General features: G+C 29.0%; 2 protein-coding genes across 2 annotated transcripts in view; one reads left to right on the forward strand and one right to left on the reverse strand.

Moving 5' to 3' along the window:
- The window catches only part of LOC100166998 (uncharacterized protein), a 79,957-nt gene extending 65,948 nt beyond the window's left edge, over positions 1 to 14,009 (forward strand). The window contains exon 5 of the mRNA NM_001246067.2: positions 13,629 to 14,009. Within this exon, the coding sequence (NP_001232996.1) occupies positions 13,629 to 13,860 (232 nt within the window). The 3' untranslated portion in view covers positions 13,861 to 14,009. The remainder of the gene's footprint in view (positions 1 to 13,628) is intronic.
- A 216-nt stretch (positions 14,010 to 14,225) lies between these two features.
- LOC100169073 (GPI ethanolamine phosphate transferase 1) overlaps positions 14,226 to 18,437 on the reverse strand; it is a 6,262-nt gene continuing 2,050 nt past the window's right edge. Inside the window, exons 3-14 of the mRNA XM_008184354.3 lie at positions 17,320 to 17,419; positions 17,017 to 17,254; positions 16,814 to 16,941; positions 16,575 to 16,747; positions 16,289 to 16,516; positions 15,984 to 16,218; positions 15,737 to 15,915; positions 15,485 to 15,672; positions 15,223 to 15,419; positions 14,922 to 15,142; positions 14,658 to 14,849; positions 14,226 to 14,590 (exon numbers count right to left, since the gene is read on the reverse strand). Of these exons, the coding sequence (XP_008182576.1) occupies positions 14,333 to 14,590; positions 14,658 to 14,849; positions 14,922 to 15,142; positions 15,223 to 15,419; positions 15,485 to 15,672; positions 15,737 to 15,915; positions 15,984 to 16,218; positions 16,289 to 16,516; positions 16,575 to 16,747; positions 16,814 to 16,941; positions 17,017 to 17,254; positions 17,320 to 17,419 (2,337 nt within the window). The 3' untranslated portion in view covers positions 14,226 to 14,332. The remainder of the gene's footprint in view (positions 14,591 to 14,657; positions 14,850 to 14,921; positions 15,143 to 15,222; positions 15,420 to 15,484; positions 15,673 to 15,736; positions 15,916 to 15,983; positions 16,219 to 16,288; positions 16,517 to 16,574; positions 16,748 to 16,813; positions 16,942 to 17,016; positions 17,255 to 17,319; positions 17,420 to 18,437) is intronic.

An 18,437-nucleotide genomic window follows, 5' to 3' on the forward strand; every position in this document is an offset into this window, starting at 1 on the left:
TATTTTTTGTAAACTGTAAAATTTTTCAATGAATTAGACTATTAGAATTGGGGTAGAAAATAACTGCTTTTCTCTTGTTAACTTAATACGCTGGTTGTCCGGTATGCGGGGGCATGTTAAAAGTTGGAAATATATTTTATTTTTTAATCTAATAGAAATATATATACGGGGTCTGATCATATTATAGAAAATAATTCTGAGTTAAGCTTTTACCTAGGTATATAACATTTTTTATTGAAAAACCATTTTTTTTTTTTTTTGCAATTTCGGCAATGTCATCGATTTAAAATATTGACAGTTTGTAATTTTGACGCAAACAATAATATTCCTATACCTACCTAATAAAACAATAAATAAAATAAGTTCCATTTTCAATCTATGCGTTCATAGAGTGAAAAATACTTTTATTGTGAACCCATATTATTCACGCAACCCCAATAATGTTATTTTTTATTCCCTTTTTCACATATACTTATTGTGCTTATTAATGTATAGATTGTATTTTTCTTATAAAAATAAAAATAAAAAACCTACCCATAATAATATCTAAAAAGACAATTCGTATATTCTTACTGTATCTAAAAAAAAAATGTCATTGTTGAATAGCATGTGATAAATTCTTAACTAATACGAACCAAACAAACTCAAACAGTAAAAGTGAAAAATTTTATTTCATTTTTCAGACTTTAAAAATCGAAACATTTACATATATTGTTTTGAATCCGTTTAACTGATGAAAAAGCGAAAATTCGATATAGATTAATGAGTTTCCTACAGTGCATTCTCTCTTATAACTCCCAAAAAGGCCTCACTAAATATACAAGCATTATTGCGCTAAAAAGGCGTGACAAGAGATTTATGTGCCATTTAATCAGCCTCGCGGAACGGCTCACCAATCGAAAACTTTTGTATTGTTTTATTCGGTGACTTAAAAAATATATCGAAAATCGTCAATAGCTAAGTAGTGCCTACGCATTCAGATCAATCGCAGGAAACGAATAATTAATATTATTATTCGCACGGAATTTTGAACACTTCATTATGCGACCCTCTGAGACAATGCTATTATTATTTCATACAAATGATCGTACAACTGTAGTCTGATGTATAACAACTATTGCGTATAATATCCTACGAACAAACGACATATTTTGCTGTTTATTAATTCACGTCCCATTCGTATAGTTTTTGTGCAGTCGTAATAATACCATGTCTTGTAGTACAATATTATGTAGTACATCTGTGACGTATACCCAACCTAAATCATTTGTCTATTTATTGATTAGGTAATTTTACGGGCCGGAAGCCTTGTGAGTAAATTATTCATTTAAGTTATCTAACATTGACGATGATTACAAAGGCAGACAACGACGTAACAATGTTAACTTTCCAGAAGTCGTGAGTCGTAAACTTCGCAACTGCAATAGGTAGGCACCTATTATCAAATAGGTATCGATACTTGACAGTATCGCATAAACCTATTAGTTCGGTTTCGGGAAAAATATGAGGGAACTCTGCAGATATTCCCTATAGCCAGTCGAGTTGATGAATCAACGCGATAGTTTCGTAAAATATTTCCAACTTTGATAGTTTATTTCTATCGTGATGTACTGTATTCGTCGTACCCGTTCATTCGCGGCAGCACTTGCCATAATATTATAGCGTTGGAGAGTTTCGCCGGCTGCAGAAAATACGACTTTCGACGTCCAACACTATATTATTATGGACGTCAATACATGCGACGCTGACATTTGGGGAATTATCATGCAAATATTATGACGCACGTCGTCGATCGCCGGGCAAACAAGCGCGTACAATATTCGTATAGAAAAATTAACGAATCCTCGCAAACGTGAATATCGTCCGCTATTCGTAAATATTCATAATTCAATGTCATTCAATATGTACCTACGATCACAACCCCGGATTACGTACACCGCCGTTGCGGTGGACAAATCAAAAACGTACGCAATAAACCGTACACATACACATCGGGGTATAAGGTATCGTGTGCGTATATACCTATATATATATATATAGGTACCTGACCTTAACCCAAAACACACATATCATTTATCCGACCAAGTCTTCTCCGCGTATGGACACGGTTATATTGTATATATTATCCGCACGCGACGTCTCCACTGTGATTTTTTCCTATCTCTGCAGCTCTTTCTAGTGGGAGTTAGATACCCGAAAGCGAAACGGAGTGAGAGGAAGACAGAAGATAGGATACACGCGCAGGTATGTTCGACCGTTCAATACTAACTAAATTGTCTTCACTAAAAATCGCAGGAGAAAAAACCCGCATAATACCTTTAAACAGGCAATATATATTATAAATAAGATGGAAAAAAAATCCGAATAAAAGAAATCCGTTCGGTCGAAAAACGTTCAAACCGCAGGATCAGCGGCTTATTTGAGAATATATTATTATTTAAAACCGCGTAGTAGGTGAATAAAAAGCGAAATCGATCTATATATTATAGGTACGCCATATGCACACGCTTTCCGGATCCGAAACGATTCTATTTAATTTATGAACTTAATTCGACGTATACGGTCGAAATTCGAGACAATTTCGTATTTGAAAGTGAATTTATTGGTTTCACGGTGAAGTTTTTCTCTGACTTTTTCTACTAACACTGTTAGAGGTGTACTGGCAGGAGTGCACTAAAACATCTACGTGTCAAACGCACATCTGAGGATCGGAAATCGATATAGGTAAAAAAGAATTTTGGAGAGATCATGTTTCAACAGTGTAGAAAAAAGCCCCCGTCGACAACCATCGAAATAATGAGAATAAATGTTGCAAGCAATGCGCGATCTCCGCTCAAAACCGTTGTTTGTTTTGATTTTGATATTACAAGATACAACCACCTAACTATAGGCATCTGCAGAATTTTATCAGTTTTTTTTTTCTATGTTGATCAATAATTATTGTTTTAAACAACTGATTTTGTAAAAGAAATAAATGTTTTCTTTCGGAAAACTCACCATAGAATCTTAAAACAATAGGTACATTGCCCCTGTGTACATTTTTCGTTTTTTTAATAACATTAATTCTTTCTGTCATATATTTAAAAATAAAATCGGGTGTCTTATTCAATTGCTTTTTAATTAAACTGGATCTCTTTGTAATACCAGTTCTGAAAAAGTTTTATTGTTCTAAACAACAACAAAAAAACGAGTTTCCTGGTTTACTTTTTATTCCAAATAAAAATAAATTTAACTTTTAAAACTAACTCTTTTCTTTGTTAAATAATGCAAATAGTTTTGTCTTTTAAAAATCTATTCAGTCTTATTCAAATATGTATGACTCATGAAACTCATTCAAATCTTAATTGTTCGGCAAATTCGTTTCGTAGGTTTATATAATTATATATCATAGGTAATTGTAGCCATTTGAGGTACCTACCTACCTAATTATACGATGTATATATAACAATAATAATACAGTTCATGACGTATATTATGTTTAACATAAACTATTAAGGGGCCTCGCAATCGCATTGATTTAAGGAGAATCATTTAGGCAATTTCTAATCTCGTTGTAGCTACCCGAGGTCTATGTGTTAGTCGTAAATGATTATTAGTGTGTGTGGCGTCCATGCGGGTCAATTGTAGTGGTACGGAGGGCTCTCGCACGCACTCGCACGCACATGTCAGTGTTTGTATTGTGATCGTGAAAAAATGTTTATTTTTCACTCAAACACACGATTCTAATTCCAACACAACGTCGCAACGATTAACTCGATTTGCATTCTGACAAAATATTCTTTTTTTCCACAACATCTACGAGGCATCGGTCGAGGTACATTTTTAAAATTGTATTTAGTTAATTAAATATTTAAGTTGGAAATTCTGAATTTTTTTGATTTTTCTACAATTTTTATTGCATTTTAAATTACAAAAATTAAAAATGTGGCTCGACCGTTTCCTTGTATATATTACGGACAATCCGAATATTTTTTCAGAATAAAAATCGTGATAATTGTCGGCACGTACCGTTGGAATTGGAGACAGTAGTTTTTGACAAAAAAAGATGTGGTAGTGAGGCCCCTTAATGCAGAGTATTTATTATTATTTTTTATTGATAGTTTTTTAGCTTCAGTGACATGGGCCATTAGCTTTATACATTGTTACATTAATACGCATTAAATATGTTTTTGGGCAAAAATTTGGTTACAATAATAGGGGGGAGATTTTGTGAATTATGAATATAACTATATTATTACTTAAATGTATTTCTCCATTTCAATGGTACCGAGGAATGACATGACTTTTTCTGTTCGACAGTCGGGTCCAATTATTTTCATTATGTTCGTTGGTATATAAGTTTTTCCCTTTCTTCTTCATTTGATCGGCATTCTGTCATCAGGTGTATTACTGTGAGGGTAACTCCGCGTGATGTGCATTCCGTCGGTGGTTGATTCTTTATAAGGTGTCCGCGCGCGTGTGAGGTGGGTGTGGCCAATTCTCGGTCGGTTTATTACTATTTCCGTTTTTCTTGAGATTTTGTATTGTGGCCAGAGATTTATGCTTTGTTTTATTGCACGTAATTTGTTGTTTTGGTTTAACCAGTGATTTTGCCATATATTTTGTTTGATTATTTTTAATGCAGAGTATGTCACTAAATGTAAATCAAACTATCTGAGTGCTTTATAGTCGACGGACATAATCGCGATAGGTAATATCTTATCGAAACATGAGAAAAACACGAAAGGTATTCCCAATCCAATATTTTTGTAACTTTATAAAGCCTGGTCTGTGGTCACCAAATACTGGCTACCAACTGTCAGCTGACGAATAATACAATAATTGGTATATAGTATTAATAATAATTTCAATAAATAATACAATTAATAGTTGTAATTTGTCATGAATTTATTTTAACATTCACTTCTTATAGACACTTAGCAGTTATTATTTTATATACTTCTAACTTCCAAGTATAGAAAAAACAAGTCAAATAAACGATTCGCATTTGCAATGTCGGTAGTACTTAAATATGCTTCTAAAAAACAAACACATAAACAATATATAATATTTTGTAACAAATAATATTGTTGTACTTGTATAGGTATACTATAAGAAAAATAACAGACATCAAACGTTCACAGTACACGCACAGGTGCGTTTTTATTATGAAAAAAACATATTTCTAGTATCCGTATACACTTGACATCCGTTTTAATATTTCGAAAGCATTTTATATTTTTATTTATTTTATGAATGCGAATGAAAATCTATAAATATGTCCTCCTTATTATATTACGCCTATCATTATATGATTATAGGTATACAATGGCAACGGTTTGAGAATACAATAAAATTGTAGATACTCAAGATTCTAAAAGTAGTTATACGTACGTAATAGTAAATTGTTACAAAACAACGTGTATAATTATGTTATGATGATTAAAAAGTTTCCTTTGTTTCCGAACATATATATTAAAACTCTTGAACCGTTTATTCGTCATCAGATGTTTGCGCAATTCATTATTATACACAACGTCATAATATATTATTACATCGCCGAAAACAATTAAAATAAATATATTAGGTAGGTAGTTTGTTAGGTAGGTATATGCGGACCCGGACATTTTGGCGTGGCCGTATTGGCGTAAACCATTCTGGCGTAAGACTATTTTGGCGTTAGGTTTTGGCGTAATAAAATATTTAATATTATATTACTATATTTACTATGTAAGCTACAAAAGCAGACTGATATATCTGTCATCTGTGCGTGTATGTTGCGGGTAATCAGTTATCAGTAATCAGTTGTCATAAAATTTTGGAGCTTAGAAATATTAGCTGAATCTACTAGTTGGTATGCAGATGGTATTTTCAAAGTGTCACCATCACTTTTTTCTCAAATTTATGTAATATTGGCAAAATATATGAACGGTGTACATCCTTTGCTTTATGCGCTTTTACCAGACAAAAAAAAACAAACATATGAACAGTTATTACAAATAATATTATAAACATAAAACCGATTTCAATAGCATGCGACTTCGAACAAGCGGCTATTAAAGCTTTTCAAAATATATTTCCTGAGGTTAAAATATTTGGTTGCCTATTTCACCTATCAAAAAAATTTAGGTTGAAAATGTGTGAATTAGATTTAATGTCAAAGTACAAAAATAATGCAGAATTTTCTATAGGGGTAAAAATGGCATTAGCATTGGCATTTGTTAAAATTAATGATTTAGACACAGCAATAGAGGCACTAACCGAACACATACCTCCAGAGGTGTTACCTCTTTTAGATTGGTTTGAAGAATTCTATGTTGGTAGAACAATAAGAAATCGGCGACGCCCTGCTCGATTCCACCTGTGTTGTGAAACGTTCATGAACGGGTATTAAATAAAGAAGACAGGACAAATAACCACGCTGAAGCAGCCAATAGACGACTGAATTTACAAATGGGTGTACAACATCCAACATTGTGGATATTTATTACAAACTTAAGAAAAGTTCAGTCAGGACGTGATACATTTTATCAACATCTAGAAGTTGGAAATAGTCCTCCGAAAAAGAAAAAAAATTTATAGATGTCGACAAAAGAATTTTTAAAATTGTAGAAGATAACAACAATTGCAACATGCTTAGTTTTTTAAGGGGAATAGCTCAAAATATAAGTTGTTACTAAATTCTATTTTTTTTAATTTTTTACGAACTAACTTTCAAAGTCAATTACTTTTTATTTATATACATTTATATTTATATTTTTTATTTATATGAACTAACCTAACCTAAAGTCAATAACTTTTTTATTACCTAATACATTTATATCAATTGATTTTTTACTCCACCTACTCTATTAATTATTATACATGATTATTATATTATTATTTATTATTTATTATATTACTCGTATAGGCAACTACTGGCATAGGTACTAATCATATTAGTCCAAAACTTAACGCCAAAATAGTCTTACGCCGAAATAACTATACGCCAAAATTGCCATACGCCAAATTGGTTTACACCAAAATGGCCACGCCAAGATGTCCTAGATCGAGGTATATGAAAATGCCAAATAGAGGCAGCGAGTACAACAAACATCTCATTAAGCTTAATTCATAATATAATGTATAATTAGTAATTACACTGTTTCTTACAACATTGAATTGTGTCTTATAGTGCGATTTTTAACAATGCTGTGCTAAATTTAGTTTTAGTTTTCTAAAGACAAAATGTAAAAGTGTACTGTTTAATAATTTGAAAAATTATCATGAACCAGATTGTAAAAATATTTTTTTTTAATATACATTTTTAGAGTAAGACATGTTGATACATGAAATTATTCAAGTTTAAATTGCATTGTAGAATAGTTAATAGAAACAGAAAATGAATTATGCGGACATTAAAGAGATCATTTTTTGATGTTCACGGCAGAGTATGATCTACGAGTAAAGAAAAATCACGAAGCAATTGCAAAACAAGTATGTTACGAAACAATAAACTAAAAAAAATCAATGTTGGTCCTAATTATAAAAAATATGAAGTCAACGGACTTGAATTTGGAATATTTCCAAAAGTTTTGGATGGTTTATCTTTTTATGAACAACTAGCTGATCTCGTGCACTTCGTTGCCCGTTTAATGTACCAACTCTATATGACTCAAACTTTGTACAATTCGTTGTTTAATATTCGGTGTATGGTTTTCAAAATGTATCTTAACTTTTCCGTTTCCCAGAATAAAAATTCTGATTCGCAGCAGTATATTATCAGGTAGGCAATCTACCTACGGTAGATCGCGGACCCCGTGCTGTTTGTACGTAGGTATATGATTTAACTATAAAATATCAAAGTTATACCAAGTTTGTCGTATTCCACCTATGGTAGATTAATATAATCAATTAATACAAAATCCTAACCTAACATAACTACTAATATCAGATGAATAAAAAAAACTAAATTTAACCATTCCTAAATTAGTCTGTCTTCTTCCAGTTACAGCCAAAATATGTACCTTGTATATTTTGTGTTGCATATTCAGTAATAAGAAATTTAAGCTGTTTTGAACAATTGATATTATGTGTCTTACCTATCGTATAAAAAAAAACCAAATTTAACCATTCCTAAATAAGTCAGTCTTCTTCCCAGAGGTTTAATCTACACACAAACATTCATACCAAGCTGAACCCGTGCACTCCGTTGTCCGTAAAAAATTGCAACTTAAAAAATTATGATTGTTCAACTGTTTTTGGGTGTAACTTGCTGCAATGTTCAATAACTTGATTTGGTGCTAACTTGTACCTGATCTGCCCAAATAACCAATGGAAACCAATAATAAATAAATATTAATTTATATTGTAGACTGTAGCCAATGGCAACTATTTAAAAAAATAAATAAAAATAAAATTTCCAATTTCCATCGTGAACCTCAAGATCCCTGTTTGAGCACCTCTTTAAAATGCAAATTTTGAAAAATCCTTTCTTAGTGCGCCTATACATAGTAATAAGAACATTTACTGAAAATTTCATATCCATAGCTTCAGCAGTTCCGGCTAAGCGATGATGAATCACCCAGGACAAGTCTTTTTATATATAAAGATATTATTTCATGTGAATCGTTAGCAAGAAAACTATGATCTTTATAATATATACCTAAGTACTGGTTTCCTTTTACTGTTTCTTTTTAATATTTATTATGTTTTTTGTTTTATATTATTATAGTACATGTTAACATTAATAAGAAACAATGATCTTCATAACATAACATAATTATTACATTATATGATAACACATTACATGATAAACGTTATACCCAAGCGTTTTTTTTTAAATTTTTATTTCATTTTTATATTTTTATTTTTATTATGTTTTTTTTATATACAATTATACAAATACATGTCATAAGGATTCTCGATCAAGAAAACTCTGATCTGATTTTTAACATATAACTATATAAGTTACCACGTACATGGTACATATACAATATACCTATCTATTCCTTATTTATTTTACATTTTTACATCAAATAATAGGTACAGCAAAAAAATACAATATTATATTATTATACATTAAAACTAAGAAAAAAATGTGTGTCAATGACTAATGAGGTATTTAATTTATTTAGATTAATTATTTAATATTTTACAAGACGAAATACAAAAATAATGATAACTGAAATATTTCATTTTTTTAAATTTCATGAAATTTTCAAACACTAGTCGTGCATGAGCTACGCTACTTATCGTTGTTCGTGATTGAACATTACTTTTAAATGTATAATAAAAAATACCCACCATCCTGATCGAAGGTGTTCCCAAATCGTTTCCCAAAATGAGTATCCCGACACCCGGTGAGCTGAGGATCGCCTGTATCCTATAGGAATTCTTTTTGCACCTAATGTGTTTGACGGCGCAACGTGTAGGCAATAATGGTACATAGCTGTGTAGAAAACCACTTTAAGAGTATATTCAATAATGACACATTATTATATTACTATAATAGTATGGCACTCCTCGTGTATTATATTTTTTTTCTCCATGCCATTACCGTCATTTTCAGCGACTTTAAGGATAATAGTCGAGTACTCGAGCTGTTCCATATGTGCTGACCATTTAACAGGCCCGTCTCGTACTTTTTCCTAAATCCATGATCAAGGTTCTAGCTGAACATAATATTATAACCATAGGAGCAATTTCAACTTTTGACTTGGGGGGTGGGGGGGCTGAATATATTAAAGGCAAGCAGACCATTAAAATATAGTATATTAAAATTATATGTCCTAGGTTTTTTTTTTTTTGGGAGGGGGGGGCTTAGCACCTAATTTGCGCCTGTGATTATAACATTAAGTGTTCAAGAAATACTGAGTTGTTATTTTTTTTTATCATTTTGACTGAGATGCATTGTGTAGTATTTTGGACCACGGAAATAGGTATATTTTGCAGATCATATTATTAACTATAACAATTATTGACTTAATCGGAAAATTGTCACTTAAAATGAGAACCGAAATTTATATTTTTAGGGCTCTTGCAGATTTCATACAATACAAAAGATAAAAACAATGTTTTTTAACAATGTCTCTATTGGCTCTATTAGTCTACTATAAAGATAAAAAACAGATCACGTTGATCAAAGTTTTACTTTTTATATATTTCATTCTTAATATAGAGTATTAGAGTCAAGTTCAATTTTATCATACTTTTTTACTTTGATGTTTATGTTTCAGCTTTTTTTCTGTGAATCCTTTATTCTATCTAATGATACATTAAAAATCTAAAAGCTTAGTTGGCATAAGCGCAACTTAGGGGGTCTAAACCTCCGTTTCCCAATTTGTAGTAGCCTCCCCCCCCCCAAAAAAAAAATGAAATTGTTTTTTAAAATATTAATAAACCTTTAAAAATTCAAATGCATTTCTTATTTTTTTTTTTTTTGGAAAATTATTTAATTTTTACTTAAAGTTTATAAATATCTTATATTGCCTATGATAAACATGGTAAATATTATTAGATTGTTGTTTGTTTTAAGGAAACGATTTATGTCGGTAAACTGGTAAGATTATTATACATAATTTTACAGCTTATGTACTGAACTATAATATACAGACAGAGTAGGTATATTATTATTATTGTGAAAAACAAAACTTGAGTAAATAAATATTTTTTTTTATATATTTTTAAGTAAATATAAAGCGTGTTCAACGAAAAAGGTAACACGAAATATTTCGAATGCATGACCTTGAATTTCATTTGGGGTTTTTTTTTACTGCTTAAAGGACTTATTACAATGTCCGGTTAAGTGTCTGATAAGACTAAACAACAGAATTTCTTTTATGTTAATGATAGAATTCTGCCAGTTTAGTCTTAGCCATTATTATGTTACACCTATTATTGAAAAAATTTAATTTTTAAAAATAATTTACACGCATGCACAGCCACGCAATTTTTTTTTTTGATTTGTAACCTCTTTTTTTGTGTTAATATAATATAAATTATTAAACATTTTTTCAAGCAATTTTGATTTATTTTATGTTTTATTTATCATATTTTTAACACAGTCCACCTATAACTCTACAATTTTCCATGTAATTTAGTATGATGTTATTTTTTCAAACTGTGGTGTCGGTATACTGTTAAAAAATATGATAAATACTACATGCAAAAATGATAAATGTGGGAAAATACTCTCGGTAAGTCAATTTTTAAGATAAAAAAAAACTTTACAAGTCAAAGTTGCTTAAAAAAACTAAAGTAATTCAAATTAGAACTCAAAACAGAGTTAAAATTCAAAAAAATTTGTTTTGTCCTGCCCGGACATTTTCCCCAAAATAGGTGTAGTATATAGGTAATATAAGTCCTTTATGCAGTGAAAAAAACCCAAATGAAATTCAAGGCCATGCGCTCCAAATATTTCGTGTTACCTTTGTCGTTGAACACACGGTATATGGAGGATGTAGGGGCAACGGGGCAACGGGTTACTTTTTATGTAATATCAGGTGTGGCCGTGTGGGCTACAGCACCCCCCGAAATTTAAGCCCTAGTTTCGGCATTGTTAGTTGGTGGTTTTTAACAGTACGTTCAATTTCAATAAATGTAACATTTATTTATTATAATAATATGGGATTCTCAGGCAAACTTTTTTTTATGCAATTTTAAATTTATATACTGCTATAACCCGAAATATATATAAGGTAAAACAAAAGTTCTTTTATGCTACACTGTCAGATATTTTAATTTGAAACGGTTAGATACACATTTTTCTTTCATAAGAATATATTAATGATTTATTTATAGCAACTTGCAATACAATGGTATAAATTTTTGATCTTATATTCTTATTCAAGTACAAATTATTACAATAAAGACATCTTGGAGATAATGTTTAAAATAAACTAAGTCTGAGTGGTTCTATTCCTAAATGTGAAGTTTTTATTACCACACATTTCTAGCATAGAATTGTGAACATTTTTATTATGTATAAACATAAATATATATCATGGTTTAAACCAGGGCTTAAAACCGTTAACAATAAAGTCGGTAATCGGCTTAATTTTGATATTTTGGTAACCGGTAACCGTTTCTTTAAAGATATTTCAAACACTATGATAATCGTTTAAAAACCGTTCATAAGGTTTTTTGGTAATCGGTTACCGGTAAAAACCGGTTTTTAAAAATAATTTTTTTCAATTTTTTAATCATATTTTTAAAACAGTTTATTTAGGCCATTCGTGGTTTGATAACATAACTATTATTATTACAAAAGCAAAAACTTAATATGCTTTAATTTGGTGGATTTCCCTCAATTTAAATATTTATTTTTTCAAACTGCTTTAAAGTTTAAAACATATGTTCAAAATAATGGCTATCTTAATTAATCAAAAAAATATATTGCATAAAAAAATGTTTTTGTAATAATTTTCTTATTTATAACTGTAAAAAACCAAAATTAAATATATTAACTTTCCAAGATGACACTAAGAGTACATACATTGACACAGAACTTTTTGGTTATATTGTATATATTACAGTACTCCAAAACCTGGGTTTGCAGATCGAATATTCTACGCTAGCCTTCGGACCGGTCCTTGGAGCAAACACTACAAATAACAAATGCAGAACCAGGAGGGTATGGGCTCTGGGAGTTGTAATTTAATACTAAACTGTTTATAAATATATGCAAAATAAAGTATAATGTACTAAAAACCTAAACATTTTTAAACAAATTGCTTACAATTAAACTTGGAAGGTTCCCTATCAATAGTAAGTTGTGGCACTGTACATAAATGTGTATATTTCCATGACAAATAAGATCTTATTTGTCATGTATATTTCTAAGAAACAAAGATTATAACAGACGACAGCATTAAAATATCGTAAATACTAAAATACTAAATGGACCGAGCCCCTATTCCATCAACTATTTCGTAATAGGAATCAGGAGGACGACGTTTATGACGGTATTTAAAATATATAGCTATACACTTATACCTATATATTATATGTGATATTTACAACAGATAAGCAATACTCGAATTTATTGGGGAAAAAAATTTAAAAATAGCTGGAAAATTACCTATAATGTAATCATAATTCTTGACATAATACAAGTATTAAATCCCACGAAAAACCGTTAATTTTTTTCGTCGGGAATAGGTTTTGGTTATAAAACCGGGATTGAAAATATGCGGTAACGTTAATATTTAGATATTTACCTTGATTACCGATAACCGCTTCCAGCATTCCAAAACTAAAAGCGGTTATCGGTTCTCAAATTTACGGGTTTTTACCGGTTTTCGTTACAAACCGGTTACCGGTTTTAAGCTCTAGTTTAAACATATACCCACCATGATGAAAGGAATATTGAATCACCACTAAACTGTTTTTCATATAAATTATTTAAATGATAAAATTAATTGAACGTTCATCATTATTATTTATTTCTTAGCCATAAGTTGATAATAAATAATAATATATATTATATTATATATAATTAATTAATAATAAATAGTATTTTATATAATCACAAGTTACTATAATTATGCAATTTATTAATTTGTTTAATCATAACTTCTGATGTTTTATGATATAGTTTGTTAATAAATTATAAAAAATTGAAATTCATAAATCTTGACTGTTCATACTTTTTTTTTATCTTGTTATAGCGCAAAACATGGTTTTCTTAACTGTGTGTATACTACAAGTAAAATCAAGTGTGGAATAGAAGAAGCTATTTTTATAAGAAAAATTGCTGATACATTATCTGAAAATAAATTTGTGTCATCAGCGTGTCGACATATTGAATTGGGACACTGTAACATAGCTCAACAATCAGCATACAGTGTATTCACAATAATGTTTAATTTATTTATGGTTATATGGTATTACAAAATATAATGTAAAAATATATTGTGACAAAAATTATTTTATATTTTTATTGTAAACAATATGTAAACATATGTTATATTGATAAAACTAACTAGTATAATATACAGGATACACAAGGAACGTAAGTTATCAATAAATTATTATATTTAAGACTCTAAGGTTTGTCCTTTACAAATGCTATGTTCGTAGCTATTAATTAATAAATAATTGGTGAAAGGCGAATAAAAAAAGTTGTTAGTTTTTTTAATCGTGTAGATACTATTTATTGCAACTAACTACATTTGTCGAGCCAGGAATAAATTTTTCCTGATAATTATTGTGTATCCTTTATATCACAGTTCATGGTGTATATCGATCATAATAATATAATGAGATCATATAATAACAGTGATTATTATGCAAATTATAAAAAATGTAATCAAATTAATTTTTTTTATATACATAATAATTAAGTAATATAACATGTTCCCAACTTAATTCTTTACGTTGATTTTTTAGTAGTAGTTGGCAATAATTGATCAGAACTATGTTTAGTGCTTTGTTTTTCAACACCGATCAATAATCCAGCCAGTCCATACATAAGGGATAAAAATAATGCAAGTGATTGAACAATTACATAATGAGATATTGACATCCCTATATCCAGCCAACTGCCAGTATTTTTTATTAGAAATAAAAAATGAAGACCCATTACGTTGGACATGGCTAACATTAGAACAAACACATTGATTGGAGGTATCTAAAATTAAAATATGTATCTTAAATAATTGATCATTTATCTCTAATAAAATAAAAAGAAAACCAACCTTTAATTTTATACTGGTAAGGTAGAATGTACAACAAGTCAATAAAATAGGAACAAGTATTTTGAACAGAACCAACCCCATAATAATAAATGGAGAAAATACTGAGACAAAACAACGTCCAATTGATGGATCAAATGAGTTAATAGATGCAATATTTCCAGTGCCGAAAAAAGATCCAAAGCTAAATAACAACTATAAAAGCTTGTTCAATTAGTTTTAACATATAAACTGTACTGGTAAATACTAATTATGATCTTTGCTTACAAAAAAAAATGCATGTCTCCATTGAGTCCATAAGGTTTGACTAGAGTCTTCAGATTTAATCACAATTTTTCTCCAACATGCTAATGTTATTACTAGAACAAGCATGAAAAATACTTCCAAGTTTAATGATAGTTGAATATAAGGAATACCAATTGATAAAAGAACTGTTGTTTTGTTCGATAAGAGATTTGAGGTTTTTCTGATTAAAAACATTGATAAAACTAAAAAATAAATACAAACATTTTTAATACAATGAAGAGTAATTTTCAGAAATATTAAGTATAATAAAATAGTATATTACTTGATATTGTCCAAGCAACGATTTGGTTTACTGATGATAACCCTTGTTTATTTTCCATACTACTTGATACATTCACGACATTCACAATAGCTATGAATAAGAATAATACTTGTAAAAATGTAGTAATCTTACGCACTCCATTTTGGTTTGTATAGTGCATTACTCCGGCCAATAACAAAATAATTGCACCTAAAACACTGGTTTATACATTTTCTATTAAATAACATTCTAAAGGATATCTATTAACATTTTAAGTAATTACACGTAAATTATATTTGCATGGCCATCAATAATAATTACTGTGGGGAAAGAAGCAAATAATGCAGAAGAACCAAATACTAAAATTATTTGAGAGGGTGAAAATCCTTTTTCTATCGAACAGCAAGTCATCCAAAAGCATAGTATAGATAAGGCTAAAGTTAGTACGCGTCGTTCAAAAAATGTCAACACCTATGATTAAAGAAATAATTGTTAATTGTAAGTTTATTTACTTTTAAGACTATTTTAAATTTACCAATAGTTCAATACCAATCAAATAGAATAATATTTCAAACAATTCTAGTCCTTTAACTTGTATTATCATTTGCTTTATACGTGATAAATTAAATATCTGTAAAATCTTAGTAATACATATGCACCACAGTATTAATGGCATAAATGTGTACACATAAAATTGCATTGGAAGGGATTGGGCTGTAATAGAATCAGTTATTTTAAAATTAAAACTGATTAATTCAACACATGTTCAAGAGAATATTTACCACTAATAACAACTGAAGAACACACGGCAACTATTAAAAATGTTCCATTGATTAATAACTTATGGAGTCTATTAATTTTTCGACACTTTTTAATAGGATTGGTTTCAAGTATGAGTAAAGTAATCCAACCAAGACTAATAAATGTTATACAAAAAAGAAGTGGTAATTTGTAATACGTATTATAGTAATGAATTCCTTGTAAACTTAAGTTTATCCACTCATAACATAGTTTCACCTATAAAACAATTAATCTATAATAACATTATTATTATCAATATTGTAACATAATTGATAAAAAAAATTACACATTCGTCAGTTTTTGAGAGTTTGATCAATTTTGTAATATCTTGAAGATATCTATCCTGAACACTAGTACTGAGTGATTCATAAGGGGAATAAAATAATTTAAATAATTGCTGTTCAATTTTTACACGTGCTGTTGAAAAAGCAGCATTTAATTGTAGTGCATTAGCCAGAAGATATTTGGCTTGATCTGTAGCATCAGTGTTAAATAAATGTAAAGGTAAAATACCCTAAAAATAATTACAACTGATTATAAATTGTTGTTTAAATTTTTAAATGAATACATACAACTGAATGTACAGGTATAGGTACACCAATTAGAGTAGCCATAAGTGGTGCAACATCAGCTTGATTAATATTCACTGGCAAGGAGTTTGAATGTTTTTTGGCATATGATAGTCCAGCACCCCAGGTAACAATAGGTACTTCAGTTTCGCTAACTGAGCCATCTCCATGAGAACCTATAAAAAAAATTATAGTTTAAAGATTAAATAGTTCCTAGACACATCTGTGTTCAAAAATCTTACCCCAATCCGTCATACCGTGGTCAGATGTAAAAACATATGCAGTACGGTTATCGTTATAGTAAGATTCTAGTAACTGTTCTATTTCTTTAATACCTTTTTCAATATAAATTAAGTTTTCTAAATATTCTCTAAACATAACATAGTTTTTGAACTTTAAGGAATATAAACAGGAACAATAATAAAAATATATCTTAAGAACTTACTTTGAATGTGGTTTGTCAATATGTCCAGAAACATCTGTACCCAAAAGATGTAAAAATAATACTAATTTTTTTTTCATCAACTTCTTTTTCATCATTTCATCATTTTTTGACTCATCAAAGAACAATTTAACTTTGTTAATTACCCATTCCGACAAAAATACACTAGAACCATTTTTGCCACTAAAATCTTGTAGATCAGAATCATAGGTATATGCATGTACGTTTCCCGCAATCGCTCCTATAAAATAACATACAAACAAAATTTATGTTGTTAATAGTGTAGAAAATGTTTGATATTATTACCTTTTTTGAACATTGGAACAATATCTGGACTACCCCAAGAAATGGTTGTATCACTTTTATTAAATACTGAATCAAATTCAACAACATTATCTTTCCATCCCTATAAAATATATTTTAATATGAAATATTTTTAACAAGAAGTATATTTGTAATACCATAAAAGGTAAAAAATTTTATATCCATTATTGATGAGTACCAAATAAATATTATAGGGAAATTAGATTACTAGCGTTCAAAACTTGATCTAATATTTGATAATTGTTAAGTTATAACATAAATAATTTTGTAAGCAAATTTTTCCAAATGCAAGTATCAAAGGCAGTAACTCATTACTGGTTGACAGTAGTTTAAGTACAATTACTAATTATATTTATTTTTTCTATTAGACCTATTATATGCCAACATTTTTAGAAAAAAATATCAATGTAAATGGTATAGGTACAGGCCTAGGGTGTAACTGTGACAGGAAGACAAATTAAATAACTTTTGTAATATTTTTAAAAAATTTTTGTTTATACTGACTATTGTGTTACATGTATGATATAATTTTTTTTATTTTTTAATACTGAAAATAAAAAATTTTAAATCTAATCAAAATTTATTTTGAAAAATAAAAATAGCCAATTAATAGATATGGTTATTAGAAAACTTTTGATTGTAAAAACATTTATCTAAGTCAAGTGATTTATTTTTTATGATTTTTTTTAAATGTCAATATTTTTTAAAGTAACTCATTAATATTAAAAGTAATAACTTTTTAAAAAAAATTTTAGCAAGTACCTATTTAAAAATTCTTATAAAATATTTAAATGTTTACTCTTTGAATTTAAAATGTTTTTTTTATGATAATTAAACTTATAAAAAAAAAAAATTAAAAAATAAACTACATAACTTAAACAAATTTGTTTACTGGTCGTTACATCAGATATAAAAATTTTTATTTTCAGTATTAAAAAATAAAACAAAAATGTTATATTATACGTGTGGCAAAAATGTCAATAAAATATATAGGTATAAAAGAAAAATTTTAAAAATATTGATTAGAGCAAAAGATATTTTATTTGTCAGGTCTTCCTGTTACACTATGTATTTGTGAGTATCAATGTAGATACAGGCGC

The sequence above is a fragment of the Acyrthosiphon pisum genome, chromosome A2 (genome assembly GCF_005508785.2).
Source record: "Acyrthosiphon pisum isolate AL4f chromosome A2, pea_aphid_22Mar2018_4r6ur, whole genome shotgun sequence".
Classification (NCBI taxonomy): domain Eukaryota; kingdom Metazoa; phylum Arthropoda; class Insecta; order Hemiptera; family Aphididae; genus Acyrthosiphon; species Acyrthosiphon pisum.